Source organism: Acartia tonsa, chromosome 13 (assembly GCF_053477335.1).
Source record: "Acartia tonsa isolate MP-2025a chromosome 13, ASM5347733v1, whole genome shotgun sequence".
Taxonomy (NCBI): domain Eukaryota; kingdom Metazoa; phylum Arthropoda; class Copepoda; order Calanoida; family Acartiidae; genus Acartia; species Acartia tonsa.
This window is the reverse complement of record NC_137272.1, coordinates 12,689,737-12,709,167: the sequence shown is the minus strand read 5'-3', so window position 1 is coordinate 12,709,167 and position 19,431 is coordinate 12,689,737. Positions and strand designations below refer to the sequence as shown.

Sequence of the window (19,431 nt, the reverse complement as noted above, 5' to 3'; positions counted from 1 at the left end):
AAATATTTTACAAGTGTGTTTCTAAAAATACTCAAAACTTAGTTTTACGAGATCACTAAACAGATTCCACTTTCTTTATGTAAATCTTTGCCAGTTCTGTTCTAGTAATTTTTTAAAGAACATTAACCCTTTGCAGAAGATGCAAATATTTTCAAGACAAGGAAGATCAAAAAAGATTCCAGTGATTCAGATATTAGCAAGTTTTTGGATTCTTTTGAAAAATCCGCAATTTCAAACAATGAAGAAGAAAGCAAAGGAACAAATATACCTAATGAATCTAAGATTTTTTTTTAATCTCGCCGATAAACAAAAACATGTTTTTTCTATTCCTTTCGCTCATGTTCTGTACACGATCTTGTTTTTTTCTCTTAAAATGGACCCATGAAAAAATTCAGCTCTTTAGTGTGCCCTCCATTTACTACTAGTGCCCCTAGAGGCAATTGCAGGAAGGAAGGGAGATGACCCCCCACTATTAATTTTAAGAGAATAAAGTAAAAAAATTATGTGGGTAATTTCTTTATAGAACTATTTCTCTTGGGAGGGCGGTGATTCCCTCCCTGAAATATTTAAATACTGAACCTATATAAAAAGGAGAACCATATCAGTTTGCGAGATCCTTTGGTACACTTACTTTTATATAAGGATGCACTGTACAATCATAGATATCCAACGAGAAAGATTTTTCAATCATTTCCTTATATTTGTCAATACAGATATCAACATTGAGAAACTATCAGAAGAATACAAGATGTTGATTGAAAAACAAGCTGAATCACAAGCAATAATAGATGCCCTAGAAAAAGATAACCATGAGAAGGCAGACAAAATCAGCAGTCTTGAAAAGTTGTATGAATCATTGTATAAAGGTTTTTTTTATCAATTTATATATTCATTACAAAAGATTCTTTAATTCCTTTTTTTTTATTTTGAAATAGATTAAAAGTAATTGGTGTTAGGTTTAATTTGTTTGTTTATAACTCTAGCAGTTTAGGTTAGGTTATATTGGGTCCTGGGTAGCTCCGCAGGGTAAGGGCACCGCATTGGTTTGGCACCGTTTCTTCTAAATTCACCGAATCACCACAGTAAGCCAAAATGCATCCAAAATCCTATGTTACCATTTTCATGATGTTCCTTAGTTTTGTTTTCTGGATGGTTTTAAAAGTGCTCGACACACTTTTCCACGAAATTGATTTAAAACCTTACCTCAAGAGAACGAAAGTCGGGAACAAGAACGAACAGCTTTCAAAACAACGAAGCTAGAAGAAGACATTAAACAGTTGAATGAAGAAAAAGAAAAGGCTCTGAAGGAATTTCAGGAAAATAACTTTTTTTGTGGTCATGATTAAGTTTATTGTTTTTTCTTGTTAGTTTTGGGGGATGATTTTAAATATTAGGCTTCGCAATCCGCCTAATTTTTGGACCCAGAATCCCAAAACGCAATTTTCATGCTTATTTTAGGCTAGTTTAGGTTAAGTAAGGGTTAGAAAATGACAGCTGTAGGGGCTAGATTTTTTTTATTTAAAAAGACCTTTAGAAATATTGCTAGAATCCGCAATCCGCAAAAAAAAGAATCTGCAATCCACGGATTAATCTGCTATTTTTTTAGGCGAAGTTTTGTAAGAATCCGAATCCGATTAAAAAATTGGGCGGATTGCCAACCCTTTTAAATATACACCTATATATTCACCTTCCTTTATTTCCATTAACCTCCACCAGTTTCCCCACATGTCGTGACCCATTAAAATGTTATTTGATTAGGAATTGAAAGACCAAAAAGAAAAAACCTCACAGGAGCTGATAAAAAATCTGAATGAACTGACAACATCTCTCAATTGGGAAAGAAAAGAGAGTAAGAAAAAAGATGAACAAATAAACACACTTACTAAGAATCACAATGATGAAATAGTTGATTTAAAGAATCAACTAGATACACTTACAACAAGTCTTAATCACAAACGTGAACAAATTAAGAAAAAAGATGAACAGATAAATACCCTCACCAACAAACACAATGCTGAAATTGTAGAGTTAAAGAATCAGCTTGAAGCATCGAGAAAGGATGCAGAAGAAAATAAACGCAAAGTTGCTGAGCTTGAAACTAAGGTGAGTGACATGATGTTTCAACAGACTGTGGCGGACCAAGACGAAATGGAAAATATCAAGAAAATCCAGGAGTTAAAAAATCAACTAACTGCCGAACAGGCCAAGAACAAAACATTTGGGGATAATTCCGAGAATTTAGAAGTATTAATCAAAGAAAACGAACGACTGAATACCAATGTGAGAACGTTGACTGAAGAAAATAAAGGTACTTAAAGTGTTTTTTTTTTGTGAAAAAAAAATATTTGGATTTTAACATATGATTTGTTTTGGGTTTGATTTAAAATAACTAAAAATTGGTAATTGTTTTCGTCTTATCTTTGAGTTGCAAAGCATTTTTCTAAAGAACTTTGGTTCCCTTAACTATGAATGAACAGAACATTGTGTAGCCCAGTAAAAACACTGTCATGTATATTTGTTGACATATTGGTTTTAATATCTCTTTATCCTTCTCATTTAGGCTTGTTGGAAGAGGCAAAAAAATTGAAATCTGATAAAACACAAGAACACGACAAAAATGAAGTAGCTGAGCTGAAACAAAAATTAGCCAAAGCTTTGGATGAAAAGGCTTCTGCTGAAAAATCATTGGCTGAAATTAAAAGTAAACCTCAGGAGGACAAGTCATTACCAAAGCCTGTAGATACTTCCACAGCTGATAGATTAAGAAGATATGATATGCTTTATGATGAGGGTAGAAGAATTAATGACATTTTTGGAAGAGAAATAGTAGAAAAGGTAAGATACATATTTTAATTAATTTTCTTATCCGTAACTTAGAAACATGCACAGTTAGGACTTATAGACAAAGGTCATGCACTAAATTTAAGATATACCTTGATAAACGAGAATTTTAAAAAGATTTTGGCGGGGGCAGAAAACGGCGAGAGTGGCGGTCACCGATAATCTTAAAATTAAATTTGGCTCTACAGAAGCTTAAATCTGAAATTAGCTCAATTTATCTCTAAGGGTTATCCCCCCCCCCCCTGTCCTCATTCTGCACATTATTGTCAAAATTGGAGGAGGGGTAAGAGAGGTTTTTATATTAATTAAATTATTGTTATTTTCATTATATTATGGTTAATTTTATTCTTTTTTTTTCTTTCATTTTCAGGAAAAAGAATTAAATGTTGAAAAAGATAAATGCAAAAAACTGCTGGCTATTCAAACTCAAATCAAGAACTCTATCGCTGGACTTTCGGAAAGCATTTTTTTTCTCATAATTTTTAATATGAATCTCAATTAATGTTTAGATAGAATTAATTTGTCCTTTTCCATGTCTCGGCGCCTTATCCTATTTCCTCTTATATAAAGTATTTAGCTTTTTTGTCTGTAGCGTAGGATCTCGGTAACTGAATAGATATGGTCCCACTTTGCAGTGAAGCTTCTTGTAAGTCCAGGGAAGGTTTTTAACTATTTCGTGGCAAGGTATCTCCACCCTCCAAATAAAAAAAATTACTCCCTCCTAAACTAAAACGACATTTTTCCCCCCAAATATTATTTTCGATCTATTTCTCTTGTTGGTTATATCTTATTTTTTTTTTACAAAATCTGCAGTTTAGCCTGAATTGCATTGTGTTAAATCAGAACATCAATCACTTCATAGTATCAGAATTGGCATGTTTTCAAGTTCTAATTAGTATATACACTCAGGGAGTAAGGGGACATTGGGCTGTTTTTTACACTTGTCCCCAAAGTTTTATAAGAACGTTTTTTTTATTGGTTGGCTAAACAACAATGAGACTTTAGTTAATTTTGATTGGTTGGATCATTAGGTTGAGTGTTCAAAGTTTTCAACACTAATTCTAATCTACAGATTGGATAATTTTGTGTTTCATCATTAGGGATGTACATCAATTTATCGGCCACTGTCTTATCCCTTTAGATCCCTGATTTTCCGACAGTGATTATATGCGATTATGATTATTGAATAGTCGTGATTATTGATCATTAGTATAATCTTTTTTCGTTTATTTGAGGTGGAGTTATGCTCTACTTAGGCATATATTATGTTTCATGTGGAAGTGATTAAACACTTATTTTTAGGTTTTTACTAATTTAATTGGACACTGTATCTTTAATTCAACGTAGCTTGATGTCTGTCCGTCTGTCCCTTAAGATCTCGGTAACCACTGAAAAACAAAAAATCCCCCCGCCATTTTTTTCATTTGTTTAAAATAGTGATGGAGTGGGGGATTTCCAGGTAATAAAAGATGTAATTATACCTCTTGGGCCAAAGCCCCTAGAGGATAGGGGTGAAGCCGCTATTGTAATCATACATTCGTAAGGAATAAGACAATGGACGGTGAAATGATAAACATTCTTAATGTCTTGTTTTTAGGTTTTACTTATTAAACTGGACACTTTACATTCTTGAGGGGTGATATAATGGACGGTAAATTGATAAACATCCTCAATAATGATAAACAAATAATTTCCCCAGCTATATTAAAATTATTGGTTTAAATGTTTGCACACTACTAATTTGAAACCGACCATTAAAAATTTAATTTAAGTAGGTACCCAATGTTTTTGAGTTAACGAATAGGATAACGTGGTCATAAAACTTGGGTACTAGTGTAATTTACAGCTATATATCCCCTTCGTCCCTGTGAATATACACAATTATCATAGTTTAATTAGTTTAATTCCTCTACTGATAAGAAAATATTGAAAATTATTGCTTAAAACGTGTCAGAATAAATCGACAGCCGCACAAGTACACGCCATGTCGGTGAAAATCGGCGAAATTGGAAGTAATTTTGACAACTATGAGACTCAGTTTGGCCAGCTGACAAGAACAATGTCAGATGTTGAAAACAGGGAAAAGATTTTATTTTTATACATTTTTAGATAAAAAAAAACTACTTTTTGTACAAGATAAAATGCCGTTATTAAATCATTTAAGAAAAAATCCAAGAGATAACACTGTAAAAAATCACTATCTAGACAAAATTGGATATTTTTTCTCCAATTAGTGTTGTCAAAAACATGCAGACGGACCATTTTTAAAAGGGAAGCTTTTCTATAATTAGGGTCGGTCCGTCCGAGATACTTAGCTTTTATTCGTTAATTTAGGCAAGTTAGAATTGTCCTATCGATTTCAAACTTTGCATGGTGATTCCTGTAGTAGTTAGGTACGATTTAGAAAGCGTAGCAACCCTATAATCGTTACCAGAATGTCCGTACGTCCATTTTAAACATGTTGATTTTTTTACTGTTTTAATAACAATTTTTTATGAGATAAAAACATCCGATTAATCTGATTTTTTTATTACTGATTCCTATTACAATAAGGTACAATATTATGAGCAAAGCATCTCTATAATCAAGTATTAAAAATGTAAGTATGTTCTTAAACAGAATTCTGTATTTCAGAAGTTTTACAACAAATTTACGTATAATTTTGTCAAACCTTATATTTTTTTATATTTTGTATATTCAGTTCTGACACTCAACAAAAGTGAATGTTCGTCTGTCATATTGTTTCAGAGCTTCGCTTTTATGGATGTTGTCATCCTTGTTTAGATAAAAACATTAGGTATTCAGGACCGAGAAAAGTGGCTACGTTTCCTTTAAACCAGTTTGGGTTTGGCTGCTCCTAATACAGCCGTTTAAAAATCTTCCAATTATATAAATGTAAAATAATCAACAAAAAAAAATAAGATTTTCCAATGTATTACAGGTTAGGGACAGTGGTAAATTTGGTTATCACTGCGTGGGCTAAGGTGAGATCATTTGTTGAATTCTGTATTTGTAATTTATTTTATAATTGATTTTTTTTCATTATGTTTCTGACATAGGTATAAAAGGTTTTATTGTTTTATGCTGTTATAGTTATTTATCGCATCGTATTATAAACAGCTTTCCGGGATTTTTCAAAAAGTACAACTTTTGAACTAATATAATAAAACTAGTTTGTTTTATCCCCGAGATGCCGAAGGCACGGGCTAAAAAACTGATTGTACATTTTTATATTCTTCAAAAACTGGATATAATACGTTGCTTTACATAATTTATAAATATGGCTAAGAACCGGTTCTAATCCAAAGGATATTAATCGTTTTTGAAGCCATGCTGTAAAATTTATTCTACATAGCATTTAAATGCTTCTTACTATGACTTGAAATAAATCATCTACATATGTAGTTTTGTTTTTCTAATGCCTCAAAGACCTTGAAATCATAGGCCTCCTTATGTGTAACACATTTTGTAATTATTCGTTCCTTAGATTCACCGTCTGACTGTTTTTATTTCTAAAATTCTGGCACAGGTTTTTATGAAAACAAATCTTGTTTTAATAGAACTCAATGTATGAATTTGCATATAATCATATTTAAATGTTCAGGTTAAAGAGGAGCTTAACGTGACAAGTGAAGTGATTGACAAAGAAATGGGAAAAAATCCAAATTCACTCAACTCTCTAGGTAAGAAGAACAGATCTATAGTATAGATGTATATACAGATAACTACCCCCTTTTTTCAATGACCTTTTTCGTCTGATAGCCAATTTTTTTTTACTATGTTAATATTCCCGTTACCATTGGTTGATTTTCAAAGACCCAATTGAGAATCGGCGAAAGGTCATTGCGATAGGGAAATACAGTTATTATTTAATCCTTTCTCCCTTTGTGTTTTATTCTAATGTAAAAAGCTTTATTTTTTCGCTAGGTAAGTTCCAAGAAGTTCATAAAAAACAAGTTTAGCCATTTAAGTACTATTGTTGATGCTTATTTTAAGTTATGATATGGTGAAAAGAGCCATGTGAGATTAGAAATCCTGCAAGGGGCTAGAAATAAGTTCGTTATGTGAATTTGGAAATAAGCAGGGCTTGTCAGCCGCGACTAAGCCTCAAATTTAATCCCGTTGCTTGGAGGTCTAAATTTCCAGATGATTTTTTTAAGTTGTAAGTTTGATTTTTCTCAGGCTTACAGGCGGTTGTCGCGCGGCTGCCGAGCCCTGGAAACAATTGTGGATAGTGTATGTAAACCTAAGTTCTAATTTTGTCAAATCGTTGGTTTATGGACAGACAACCAATAAGACTACACAAATTAGAAGCGCAGCAAATATACATCCAAAACCTGCCCGTTTTTATGTACTACGTATTTTTTTTAGAAAAACTTGTTCGAGTTGAAAGATTTGTGGATGAAATAGTCACCAAGTGTATCTCATCTTCTCAAGGATATAAGGTATCTTGTGAGGTCAAGCTAATTTTACTGGTAATCGCTATGTTAGGAAAGTTTGTAAAATAAAAGTAGTAAAGATTTTGGTGTAATACTTTATTACTTGATTTTGGTAAATATACCTTAAAATTGGGTTTGATTTTCCTTGGTATTTGTTTTTTTTCCAATTTTTTGCTTGTTATGTTTTCATCCTTGTTTTTTACATCTGATCTTAAGTAGAAAAGAACTGTGAAGTTTTTATAGGTAGGAAATATCTGATTTGTTTTTTTTTTTGTAGTCATCTTATTGTTGCTTTGCTCAGTTGGACAGTACCTAAAGTTTTATAATAAAAATTTCTTATTCGATGGCTTAACAACTTAGGGCACTTAAATTAAGGGGGGGGTCCGTAATGACATCTATTCGTAAACCGTGAGCAAAATAGTCTAAATATTTAGCTAGACCCTTCAAACTTGGTATATAAGCTTAGTCCTATAGGTATTACATCTAAATGGCAAAAAATCCAAAAAATTTTATTTTAAGGTTAGGTTAGGTAAGAAAAACCCTGCCGAAATGGGGTTTTTAGGCTTTTTTTGGTCTATTTTGATGTGGAAACTTACCTTAAATTGTTTTTTCTTAGGGTTTTAACTTAAATACACTGTGTCTATTCATATGGACATTATTTAAGATGATTCAGCAAGTCTTGGACCGACCCCAGGGGGCTAGGTGGGTTGCCCGCAGGGGTTAAGTGCATTTTTCCCAATATATATGTTGTGATACATCAAATTATAGGTTTTTTAGGTCAAGGAACTCAAATTCAGAGCTAAAATAAGCATTAGACTAATCTGAAGCTAGCCCCAACGGGCTAGGTTGGTGACCCGCAGGGGTTAAGTGCATTTTTCCAATATATATCTTGTTATATATCAAAATATAGGTTTTTTAGGTCAAGAAACTCAAATTCTCAGCGAAAATTAGCATTAGACTAACCTGAAGCTAACCCCCCCGGGATAGGTTGGTTTTCTGCAGGGCTTCAGAGCATTTACCTAACCTAACCAAGAAACTTACTTATATTTTTACAGGTTTTTCTTGAATAAATTGTGTCTATTAATGAGGACTTTATTTAAGATGATCCAGCAAATCGGGGACTGACCCCAGCGGGCTAGGTGGGTGGCCCGCAGGGGTTAAGTGCATTTTTCTCAATATATATGTTGTGATACATCAAATTATAAGTTTTTTAGGTCAGTAACTAAAATTCAGAGCTAGAATTAGCATAAGATTAATCTGAAGCTAGCCCCAGCGGGCTAGGTCGGTGGCCCGCAGGGGTTAAATGCATTATTTTCCAATATATACCTTGTTATGTATCAAAATATAGGTTTTTAAGGTCAAGAAACTCAAATTCAGAGCTAAAATTGGCATAAGACTTACCTGAAGCTACCTCCCGCGGGCTAGGTAGATTTTCCGCAGGGCTTATGTGCATTTTACCTAACCTAACCTAGAAACTTACTTATTCTTTTGTTTTTTTCCTTAAATAAACTGTGTCTATTAATAAGGACATTATTTTAGATAATCCAGCAAGTTGGGGACCGACCCCAGTGGGCTAGGTGGGTGGCCCACAGGGGTGTAGTGCATTTTTTCTAAAGTATGTGTTGTCATACATCAAATTATACCTAGGTTTTTTAGGTCAAGAAACTAAAATTTTTTTATCTCAAATCATCAGAATCTGAAAAATCTTATTTTAGCGCAGCTTCTTGACCTAACCAAAACTGTAGTATGATGCAGTAAATACTTTTGAAAAATTTAATTAACCCCCTGTGGGCCTTGGGTCAGCCTTCTGTATGAAGAATCTTTTAAATGATGGCTTTAGGAATGAACACTGTGTATCTAAGTAAAACCTAGCCCGCCTGGGTCAGTCCCTGACTTGCTGGATCATCTTAAATAATGTTCTTATGAATAGACACAGTTTATTCAATTAAAAATCCTTTAAAAGAGTAAGATTCTAGGTTAGGTTAGGTAAAATGCATTTAAGCCTTGCAGGCAACCCCCCTAGTCCACAGGGGCTAGCTTCAGATTAGTCCGATTCTATTATTAGCTCTAAATTTGAATTTCTGAACCTAAAAAACCTATAATTTTATGTATGACAACACATACTTTTTAAAAATGCACTTAACCCCTGCGGGCCACCCACTTAGCCTGCTGGGGTCAGTCCCCGACTTGCTTGATCATCTTAAATAATGTTCTCATAAATAGACACAGTTTATTCCAGAAAAAAACCCTAAAAAAAAACAAGTAAGGTTAGGTTAGGTAAAATGCACTTAAGACTTGCAGGCAACCCACCTAGCCCGCTGGTGCTAGCTTCAGATTAGTCTGATGCTTTTATTAGCTGTAAAGACCTAAAAAAACCTATAATTTGATGTATGACAACACATACTTTAAAAAAAAATGCATTTAACCCCTGCGGGCCACCAACCTAGCCCGCTGGGGCTAGCTCAGATTAATCTTATGCTAATTCTAGCTCTGAATTTGAGTTACTGACCTAAAAAACTTATAATTTGATGTATCACAACATGTATATTGGGAAAAATGCACTTAACCCCTGCGGGCCACCCACCTAGCCCGCTGGGGTCAGTCCCCGACTTGCTGGATCATCTTAAATAAAGTCCTCATTAATAGACACAGTTTATTCAAGAAAAACCTGTAAAAATATATGTAATTTTCTAGGTTAGGTTAGGTAAATGCTCTTAAGCCCTGCAGAAAACCAACCTAGCCCAGAGGGTTAGCTTCAGGTTAGTTTAATGCTAATTTTCGCTGAGAATTTGAGTTTCTTGACCTAAAAAACCTATATTTTGATATATAACAAGATATATATTGGAAAAAATGCACTTAACCCCTGCGGGCCACCAACCTAGCCCGCTGGGGCTAGCCTCAGATTAGTCTAATGCTTATTTTAGCTCTGAATTTGAGTTCCTTGACCTAAAAAACCTATAATTTGATGTATCACAACATATATATTGGGAAAAATGCACTTAACCCCTGCGGGCAACCCACCTAGCCCCCTCGAGTCGGTCCAAGACTTGCTGAATCATCTTAAATAATGTCCATATGAATAGACACAGTGTATTTAAGTTAAAACCCTAAGAAAAAACAATTTAAGGTAAGTTTCTACATCAAAATAGACCAAAAAAAGCCTAAAAACCCCATTTCCGCAGGGTTTTTCTTACCTAACCTAACCTTAAAATAAAAAATTTTGAATTTTTTTGCCATTTAGATGTAATACCTATAGGACTAGGCTTATATACCAAGTTTGAAGGGTCTAGCTAAATATTTAGACTATTTTGCTCACGGTTTACGAATAGATGTCATTACGGACCCCCCCCCTTTTTGACTTGTTATTTCATAAAGTTTAGTGTCCAGCCGATTAAACCACTAATTGCAATCTATAGATGGGGTAATTTTGTGTGTCATCATTGGGAATGATAATCAAATTTTCGGCCATTGTTTTATTCAGGGTGTCGGAGCCGTATAATTTTGATGCGGCTCCGGCTCCTACCTTAAAATTAATATATCAATTTTTTTTCATTATTGAATTTGATAAAATAAAGTAAATAATATAAAATATTTTGCTTTTATTTGATTAAAGCTATATAAAAGTAGAAGGATGTGTGTCTATTTGTTAAGTAACAATAGTTTTTCAGTTTATTATATGGAAATAGACCGTTGCCAAATCATTTTTAGCTAATCCGGAGCCGGAGCCGTTTTTAACGAAAAATACGGCTCCGGATCCGGCTCCACCAAAAATGTTGCTGCTCCCGGCTCCGGCTCCGAAACACTGGTTTTATTGCTTAGATCCTTATGCTGTACTACTTATTTATAAACATAATTGTCTCTTTTTAGGCTGACATAGAAAAGATGGAAAAGAGCAAAGCTGTTCTGGAAAAATGCATTACTAAGCTGAAAAAACAGAGACAGGGAATTGTTGATAAGGTAGGAATATTGTGATAAGTATAAAGACAATATTTTATGCTTGTTTATACGGAATTACGATTATTGGCGCTTTTTTACACTGGATGTCCTTATTTAGAAAATAAATCGTTTGTTTATTAATTCAGGTTAGGTTAGGTTATATTGGAATCAGGATAGCCCCGTAGGGTTAGGCCCCTTCCCTCGAGTATGTCATGCACAGAGAAAAAACGCCCCCCCCCCCTCTCCTATTTTCAAAAAATGGGGTGTATTAGTGCTTAAAAGGCACATTGTGTTCAAATGGAAACCTATACCTACTTGGTGAAATTGTGCATTAGATTTTAATCTTATCCATACAGCGTCAGACTATAGATACTAAAAAAATGTTTACTAAAATGCTTTACAATACATTATCATTGACTGACATTGTTGGTGAATGGATAGTATCCATAGTATGTTTATTAAATATTAAAGCTAAATAACAGGAACAAAGGTCAAGTTTTGTTACTTGGATGGACTATTAAAATTTTGAACCAGTTAAACCTTTGGTGTGATACTTTTATATTTTTATCACTCAACCAAAGGCCGGGCAAGTTTAATTTGAATATAATAATTAAGTCCTGTCAGTAGGTAGTTTATTATATTTTGTCAGATAATATTTGGATTTCATGGGACATGTAAAAAATCCATACTTATCTTTATATTTACTAATGCCAAGGCAAAAGAAGTTCTGGATGCGAAGGATGCCAGGATCTCAACACTAGAATCTAAAATAGCAGGCATAACAGCTTATGTTGATAATGGTCTACTAGAGAAAATGCGCGTTAAAGTGGTATGTGCTGTTAAGTACTTTGGGCAGGTTGGAAGGGTTTATTAAAGTCCAGATTTTTTCAAACATTGAGCCATTTCTAATGTTGTGTTTGTTATCATCACCTTATTTAATGGATTTATTATTACTTGGATCTTAATTGAGATTTTGATGTTCTCTTAAAAAAGGTAAACTCATAGCTGGATAAAATAGCAATCCTTTACCCCCTCCCCTCTACTGGATGAACGAACTGACCAATAAACAATGTCCATGTTAGCCTTAAGTGACGACAATTTTTCCCTTTTAGAATATCGAAATATTTCGTATATTCTACATCCATCAATATTTCTGCTGTATTCATTATTAATCTTTATTATTTGTTGTGTACTTTATAATCTATTTCCAAAAAAATAAGCTGTCAATGATTGCTAGAGCTCAAGGCAGAAGTTGATGGCAAAAATGGTAAAATAGCTCTTGTAGAACAAGACTTGGAGAAGAGTAGAGCTCAAGTGAAAGAACTGCAATGTCTTATCAGCAAGGAAAAATCATTTTAAATGTTTATTTGAAAGATAGTTTTGTCTTTGATAAGTCTCACTGGAATAGTTATTTTTCGTGAGAGATTGTCTATGATACGATACTATACATGATTTTTCAGTATGGCTCAAAATACGTTATAATCCAACGGATATCAATCGGTTTTGAAAACATACTGGAAAGAAATTTTCTTTAATAACAACAGAATCAATAAATCAAATGGTTATTTAAATTTCAATCAAAGCTGTGTAATTGTATCTTTGCACAAAAAAATACTAAATACACTAACAAAATACCTTATAAGTTTTGAAAAATAACAGTTTTTCGTCATTTCAATTAAATTGTAATGCTTTTCTCTAAATTTACTTTATAAGGGCTCGGCAGCCGCACCTCAGTTGCCCTTAAGCCTCAGGAGAATAAACCTTTAACAATTTTAAACATTATCTGTAAGTCTATACCTGGCACAAATATGGTTATCACTCTTTTTTTTTAAATTTTAAAGTGTTCAAACGGGGTTCGAAATCCACTAAAATTGTTGACAAATGTTTTTAATTTAGTATTTAATCTGCTTCCCAGGGGGGCAACAAATTTTGTAGAATAAGATAAGAAACTTATTATTATTCAGGACATAATTTGGGCGTTACAATAAATACATTAATTGTTATTTCTCGCATCGTATTATAAACGGCTTTCCGCGGATATAGAATGGTACAATTATAAGATTAAAACTAGTTTTTGTTAGCCCTGAGGTGCCGTTGGCACCGGCTAAAAAAAACTGGTTTTAATCTTATGATTGTAAATTTTTATATTCGTAGAAAGTTGGATATAATTCGGTGCTAGACATAGTTTTTTTCATATGGATGAGAACCGGTTCCTATCCACCGGATTCGAATGAATACGAGAAAAATGATTTGTAATTATCAGAACAATGTATCTGATGACGAGGTTATCATTGTCGAGTCATTGGACTCAAAACAATCAGAATCAGTTCAAGGTGAGCAATATGTAGTTATTAATCGCATTGTATACATGATTTTTCAGTATTGCTTAGAACAGGTTCTATTTCATCGGAAATGAATCTAATTTGGAGCCATCCTTAAAAAAAAATTATTGCTCAGTGATAGGCTCCACCCAACATTTCTAACCCTCTTAGATCAATTTTCATGAAAATTGATCTTGTTAAACTGAAAAACATGGCCGACACCATAAAGTTTTCACAATTTTTAAAAACCATTCATCATTCTTGGAAGACTAGAATTATAATTGATTTATATCACCAAGGTATAAGAAAATTAAGGCAGGATATTAAAAAAATTGTGGATATTAATATAGGTACATTTTTTAATGAGTTGTATTTTTTGGAGAAAAAAAAAGTGGGGTATTTCAGTGGATTAGAAATAGGTTTTTAGTGAAAGCATTCATAATCCTCCATAATGCCCATGAATACAAATATTGGTTTTGCAAACAATAAATTTTCAGGAACTAGCAATCAGCCTGGACGCAAGAGGCATCCTTCAAAGAAAGAACAACTGAAAGAAACAAGGTATTTTTAACAGGGATCAAAGGGATAAGACAATGGCCAATAAATTGATGTACAGCCCCAATGTTAAGACACAAAATTACTCCTTGTGTAGATTACAATTAGAGGTTAAAACGTTTAGACACTTAACTTAATAAAGCAACCAATCAAAATCCAATAAAAGTCCCCAAAGATGTTAAGATAACGAATAAGAAAACGTTATTATAAAACTTTTAGGACTAATAAATAGGCCATTGTCCCGGCTCCTCTCTTTCGGTATTTTTGCACCTTTTGTATCATTTGAATGATTCTAAAGACCCAAAAAAACTGTGTTGTCAAAAAGTTAGTTTTCAATTTTCCATTGTAGTTTTTAAAGACTTTACCTAAGTAATATAGTAGTCTTACTGTCGCTTTTGTGGCGAATCTTGGCTGTTTTTAAAATGTTTTTTTTCTCTTAATTTTTTAAAACATATCATCTTTTTTACTATTTTTTAGTGGCAGAGTTGCTGAATTGGAGAACAAAGTAATTACAGAACTTAAAGCTGAAATAGTTGCACTCAAGAAGTCACTTGACAAAGAGAAAAGAGCTCTAAGTAGTATGCAGTCAAAAAAAGACAGCATTATAAACAAGCAAGTGATGAATATAAAAAATTTGGAAGAGAAAATTGCAATGAAAGACAAAACCATAAAAGATCGAGCAGAAACAGCCAAGGAGAGCAAACAAAGAGGATTTGATAGAGTTAAAGAAATAAATTTACAACTGACACAAGAAAAAGAAAAGAATGTGGTTAAAGAAGCTAAAATCAACAGTCTCAATGAGACCATTAAAAGCAACCAAGAAAAAATCAGGGAAAAAGAAGAAGAGATTAAAAAGCTGAAAAACAATCAAGATAATACTGAGAAACGAGATGAGACTAATAAAGATACAACTGACAATGTTGCTACTCCTCATGAATTAAACAAGCTGAAAGTTGAATTAGAAGAAAAAGCAAAAACAATTCAGTTATTGAATGAGAAACTGGAAACATACTACAATCTTGCTAGAAATAACAGAGAATTTTTACAACTTCAAAATGAACTTAAAAAGAAGACAAATTGTATTAAAGATCTGGAATCAACTATTCAGCAATATAAAGATAAAATTACTGAATTGGAAGGAATTATTCAGTCCCAGGAAAGTAAATATGCTAACATGGAAGAAAATATGAAAAAGGTAATCTCAAGATTTGTTCAGATTACATTACTATAATCTCAGGGGTGTATATTCTGCAAGGTTTTCCCTGCTAAGGAAGTTGCGGTAAGGAAAGGAAAAAAGCTATTATGAAAAGAGAACAAGGAGGGAAAATTTTTAAAAATTTTGGCGGCGGCTGTTGAAAAAAATTAATCCTGTGCAGAATATACACCACTGTATATTCTACAATTTTTTTCTGTTGGGGGCTACTCATAAACTTTTTACCAAGTATATGCCTTCAAATGCTATTGTAAGAATAGGATTAGTTGGCTGGCCGAATTAAAAATATACAACTGACTTTTGTAAAGATTGCTTTAAGTAAGATTATCTACTCTGCCACTTATTTGGATGTCTGCCGCCTGTCCATGGTACTATGTTGGAAATTTAGTTTTTTGGACGAAATTAACTTTGCCAGCTGCTTTAGGAGAAGACATGTCTACTGATTATTCTTATAATATCTATTTTATAACTTTGTCCGTCTGTTGAGCCCTCCCATATTTTAAATAATTTTAATTTTGTTATAGAATTATGAAACTAGTCAACAAGCAGAAACTGGTGAAATAGATTTTACAATCTCTAACCTAAAAATGCAAGTAAACAATGCTCTGTCAAACACCGACAAGCTTACTGCTCAACTCAATGAAGTCAAAGCATGTAATGAATCAACTACCAAGTCTTTGGCAGAAAAGGATAGAATTATCCAAAATCTGAATAATGAATTGAATGTAACTCAAGCTCGCTCCCAAAAGTTGTCAATTGATTTGAACAAAGCTGACAACAATCTTAAACAAGCTAAATTAGACATGGGGAATCTTAAGAAAGAAGTTGTTGAATTAAAGAATAGTAAAAAATCCGAATTAAACCTGACCGATATTGATAAAGGAAAGTGTTCATGAAAAAAAAACTTTTTAAGTTAAAATCAAATTAGTTAAAGAAAGACACTTTCTATTTTATTACCTTGAAATTCATCAGGCGTTCAATAGTTAAAGACCTTTAAGTATATCTAATTAAGATAAGAATATTTATCAAACGCCTTATTTAAATCTAAAACACACAATTTTAGAAATAAGTGTCAAAAAAAGGATTTAATAATTTTACTTATGATAGTTTTATAGAATAGTGCTGTATGGTTATTAAAATATAAGGATTTCTTTGTTTTTAATCATGAATATTACACCTATATTCAGAGATTAAAAAGTTACAAGAAGAAAACATCAAATTGACCAAAGCAAATCAAGAAACAAAGCTTGCATATGAAGCTAAAATCCTCGAACTTACTGCTTCGTTAGCAGCTGCTCAGGAAGAAAATAGAACTGCATCTGAACTGGAAGATTTATTGGGCAAAGAGGAAGAGAAGGTTAAAGAGAAAGTTGAAAGAAATTTGGAACTGATCATGCAGATTAATGACTTGAAAAAGGAAATTATATTATTTTTCAATTGGCATATATTGTAAAGTTGTTGAATTGACTTTTGTTACTTAATAAGGGAGATTTTTTCATAATGCCTCCTAAAATCTACAACCTTTGTTCCCTCCAAAATCATACACTTATTAGTTGGTTGGAAGACATTATAATCAGCCACTGTTATATCCTTGGTGTTATTTAGTTTAAAAATTATACAAAAAGTTGTAGTATACTATAAAGTATTTGGATGCATGTGTGTTTATAGATGTCCTAGAGTTACCTAAGATCCCTTAAAACAGTAGGTAATATTCCATACAACTTAGTTTAAGGAAGTTTTTTGACTATGATATAAATGAGCAAGTGTATATCCAATTAATTCTATCTTGAAGGATAGTAAAGATGTAACTATCAAGGAGGAACAAGTTGGATGATTTCTAGTCAACTTAATATTAATGATCTCTGTACATTCTCTGAAATATCTATGGGGATGATTAGTAAGAACTTAGGGCTAAAACTTTTATAGTAAGTCCCAGAGCACTAAACTGTGCATATTAATGAGTAGCGCCTGTTTTAAGTCAAAGTATTCCCCCTTCTCTTACTATTGATACCACACATGTGACATAGAAACATTAATGAAACTTTTAAAGTCTTTAGTTATGACACGGTTTGGGCCGAGATTCGAAACCAATTCGCACTTCCCTAACAAGCGGATTCTCTATATGTTACGCTACAGTCGCAAATTATGTATCTGCATCTTTTCAGAGCATCTTTATTATAGGTCATAGGCAGATACAGCGTGGCCATATTCTTCAGTATACTGAAAATCTTCAGTATTCTTCAGTATTTGGAAATTGGGGCTTCAGTATTTTCAGTAAATACTGAATATTCAGTATTTGAAAATTTTATTCAGTATTTTTCAGTTTTTGGAAATTTTCATGATTCAGTATTTTCATTATTTCTTAAATTCCAAAAAAATTTGCATAAATAAGATGTTTATTTTAGTAGATGATGTCAGATTTTTTTACCCGGTTCGCGCCTCACTTTACTTTCCTTTGAATTACCCTATAACTTTGTACATTAATTTTGCTTTTTTATGGTAATAATAGAATACTAATTTAATTAGACAACAACCATAATTAGAATAATAATAAGGGGGGGGGGGGGGGAAGTTTTGTCACTTTCGCGTAATCCGTGATTATTAGGCTAGGTATTGATGTGAGACTATAGGTTATTTGGGATAAAAGTTTACTTTTGGGTAGTACTTCACGTATATTTAATCATTTTTTGGATAGGTCTCCAGGTTCAGGTGCTGCAGGCTGGAAGGTGGTTTCTGGACAGATAAAATTTTAAGAAAAATTTTGTTTGAAGAGTTAGAGATCAAATTATTAAACAACATATGCATCTTTATGGATGTTATTGACATATCGGAAGAAAAAAATACAATCGGCCTCCAGGTTTAGGTGCTGCAGGCCTCCAGGTCCACTCTGGACAGGTAAAAAATCAAGTTTTTTATTTGAAGAGTTAGAGGTCAACTTATAAAACAGAATATGCATATTTTTTTATATTATTGACATATTTGAAGAAAAAAATTAAAATCGGCCTCCAGGTTCAGGTGCTGCAGGCCTCCAGGTCCACTCTGGAGAGGTAAAAGAATCAAATTTTTTTATTTGAAGTGTTAGAGGTCAACTGATAAAACAGAATATGCATCTTTTTTTGATATTATTGACATATTTGAAGAAAACATAAAATCAGCCTCCAGGTTCAGGTGCTGCAGGCCTCCAGGTCCACTCTGGACAGGTAAAAAATCAAATTTTTTTTTGAAGAGAGATAGAGGTAAACTTTTGAAAAAAAATATGCATATTTTTTTATATTATTGACATATTTAAAGAAAAAATTAAAATCGGCCTCCAGGTTCAGGTGCTGCAGGCCTCCTGGTCCACTCTGGACAGGTAAAAAATCAAATTTTTTATTTGAAGAGTTACAGGTCAACTTATAAAACAGAAAATGCATCTTTTTTTATGTTATTGCCATATTTGAAGAAAAAAAATAAAATTGGCCTCCAGGTTCAGGTGCTGCAGGCCTCCAGGTCCATTCTGGACAGGTAAAAAATCAAATTTTTTATTTGAAGAGTTAGAGGTCAACTTATAAAACAGAATATGCATATTTTTGATATTATTGACATATTTGAAGAAAAAAATTAAAATCGGCCTCCAGGTTCAGGTGCTGCAGGCCTCCAGGTGCACTCTGGACAGGTAAAAATTAAATTCCTATTATAAGGTTTTAAAACATGGTAGGTATCATATACATTGATACTTTTTATATGGAAAGTGACACTTTTACCTGGATCCTGGTGAACGCTGGTTGTTGCCGGCCAGGTGAATATCTCAAATGTTTTTTTTAGAATTTAGAAAAAAGTTTTCTAAATAGAATAAGGTTAAAATATAATATATAGTGAAATTTATGGACCTGGAGCCTGTCTGGACACACATTTTGAAGCATTACATGATTAATTTTACAATATTATCTTATTTAACCATTTTTTATAAACATACCTTTCCTCTAAATTAAAAAATTACCTTTCTGGATATTTACCTGGCCAACGGCCAACAGCAGTCACTAGGATCCATCAAAAAGTTTCAATGAATATGATAACTACCAGGTCTATACAAATATAGAGTAGAAAAAAAGTAGGAGGTAAAATTACATAAATAAGAAATATACCT

General features: G+C 32.9%; 2 protein-coding genes across 2 annotated transcripts in view; both read left to right on the top strand.

The window, feature by feature from the left end:
* The window catches only part of LOC145303826 (N-acetylgalactosamine kinase-like), a 213,983-nt gene that overhangs the window by 28,506 nt on the left and 166,046 nt on the right, over nt 1–19,431 (top strand). The window lies entirely within an intron of this gene.
* LOC145303822 (uncharacterized) lies at nt 137–16,216 on the top strand. The gene is made up of 17 exons (XM_080145459.1): nt 137–256; nt 714–866; nt 1,210–1,319; nt 1,762–2,308; nt 2,561–2,835; nt 3,212–3,298; nt 4,796–4,921; nt 5,784–5,825; nt 6,446–6,524; nt 7,213–7,286; nt 11,148–11,237; nt 11,932–11,992; nt 12,454–12,560; nt 13,480–13,549; nt 14,035–14,098; nt 14,570–15,287; nt 15,830–16,216. The coding sequence occupies exons 2-17, from the start codon at nt 749–751 to the stop codon at nt 16,199–16,201; spliced, it is 2,940 nt and encodes a 979-aa protein (XP_080001585.1). The 5' UTR covers nt 137–256; nt 714–748; the 3' UTR covers nt 16,202–16,216.

Excerpts from the sequence above, each read along its gene's own strand:
- LOC145303822 (XM_080145459.1), top strand. The coding sequence starts at position 749 with ATGTTGATTGAAAAACAAGCTGAATCACAAGCAATAATAGATGCCCTA. Across the intron at positions 2,309-2,560 it reads GTTGACTGAAGAAAATAAAG|GCTTGTTGGAAGAGGCAAAA; the intron begins GTACTTAAAGTG and ends CTTCTCATTTAG. Across the intron at positions 3,299-4,795 it reads ACTCTATCGCTGGACTTTCG|AATAAATCGACAGCCGCACA; the intron begins GAAAGCATTTTT and ends AAAACGTGTCAG.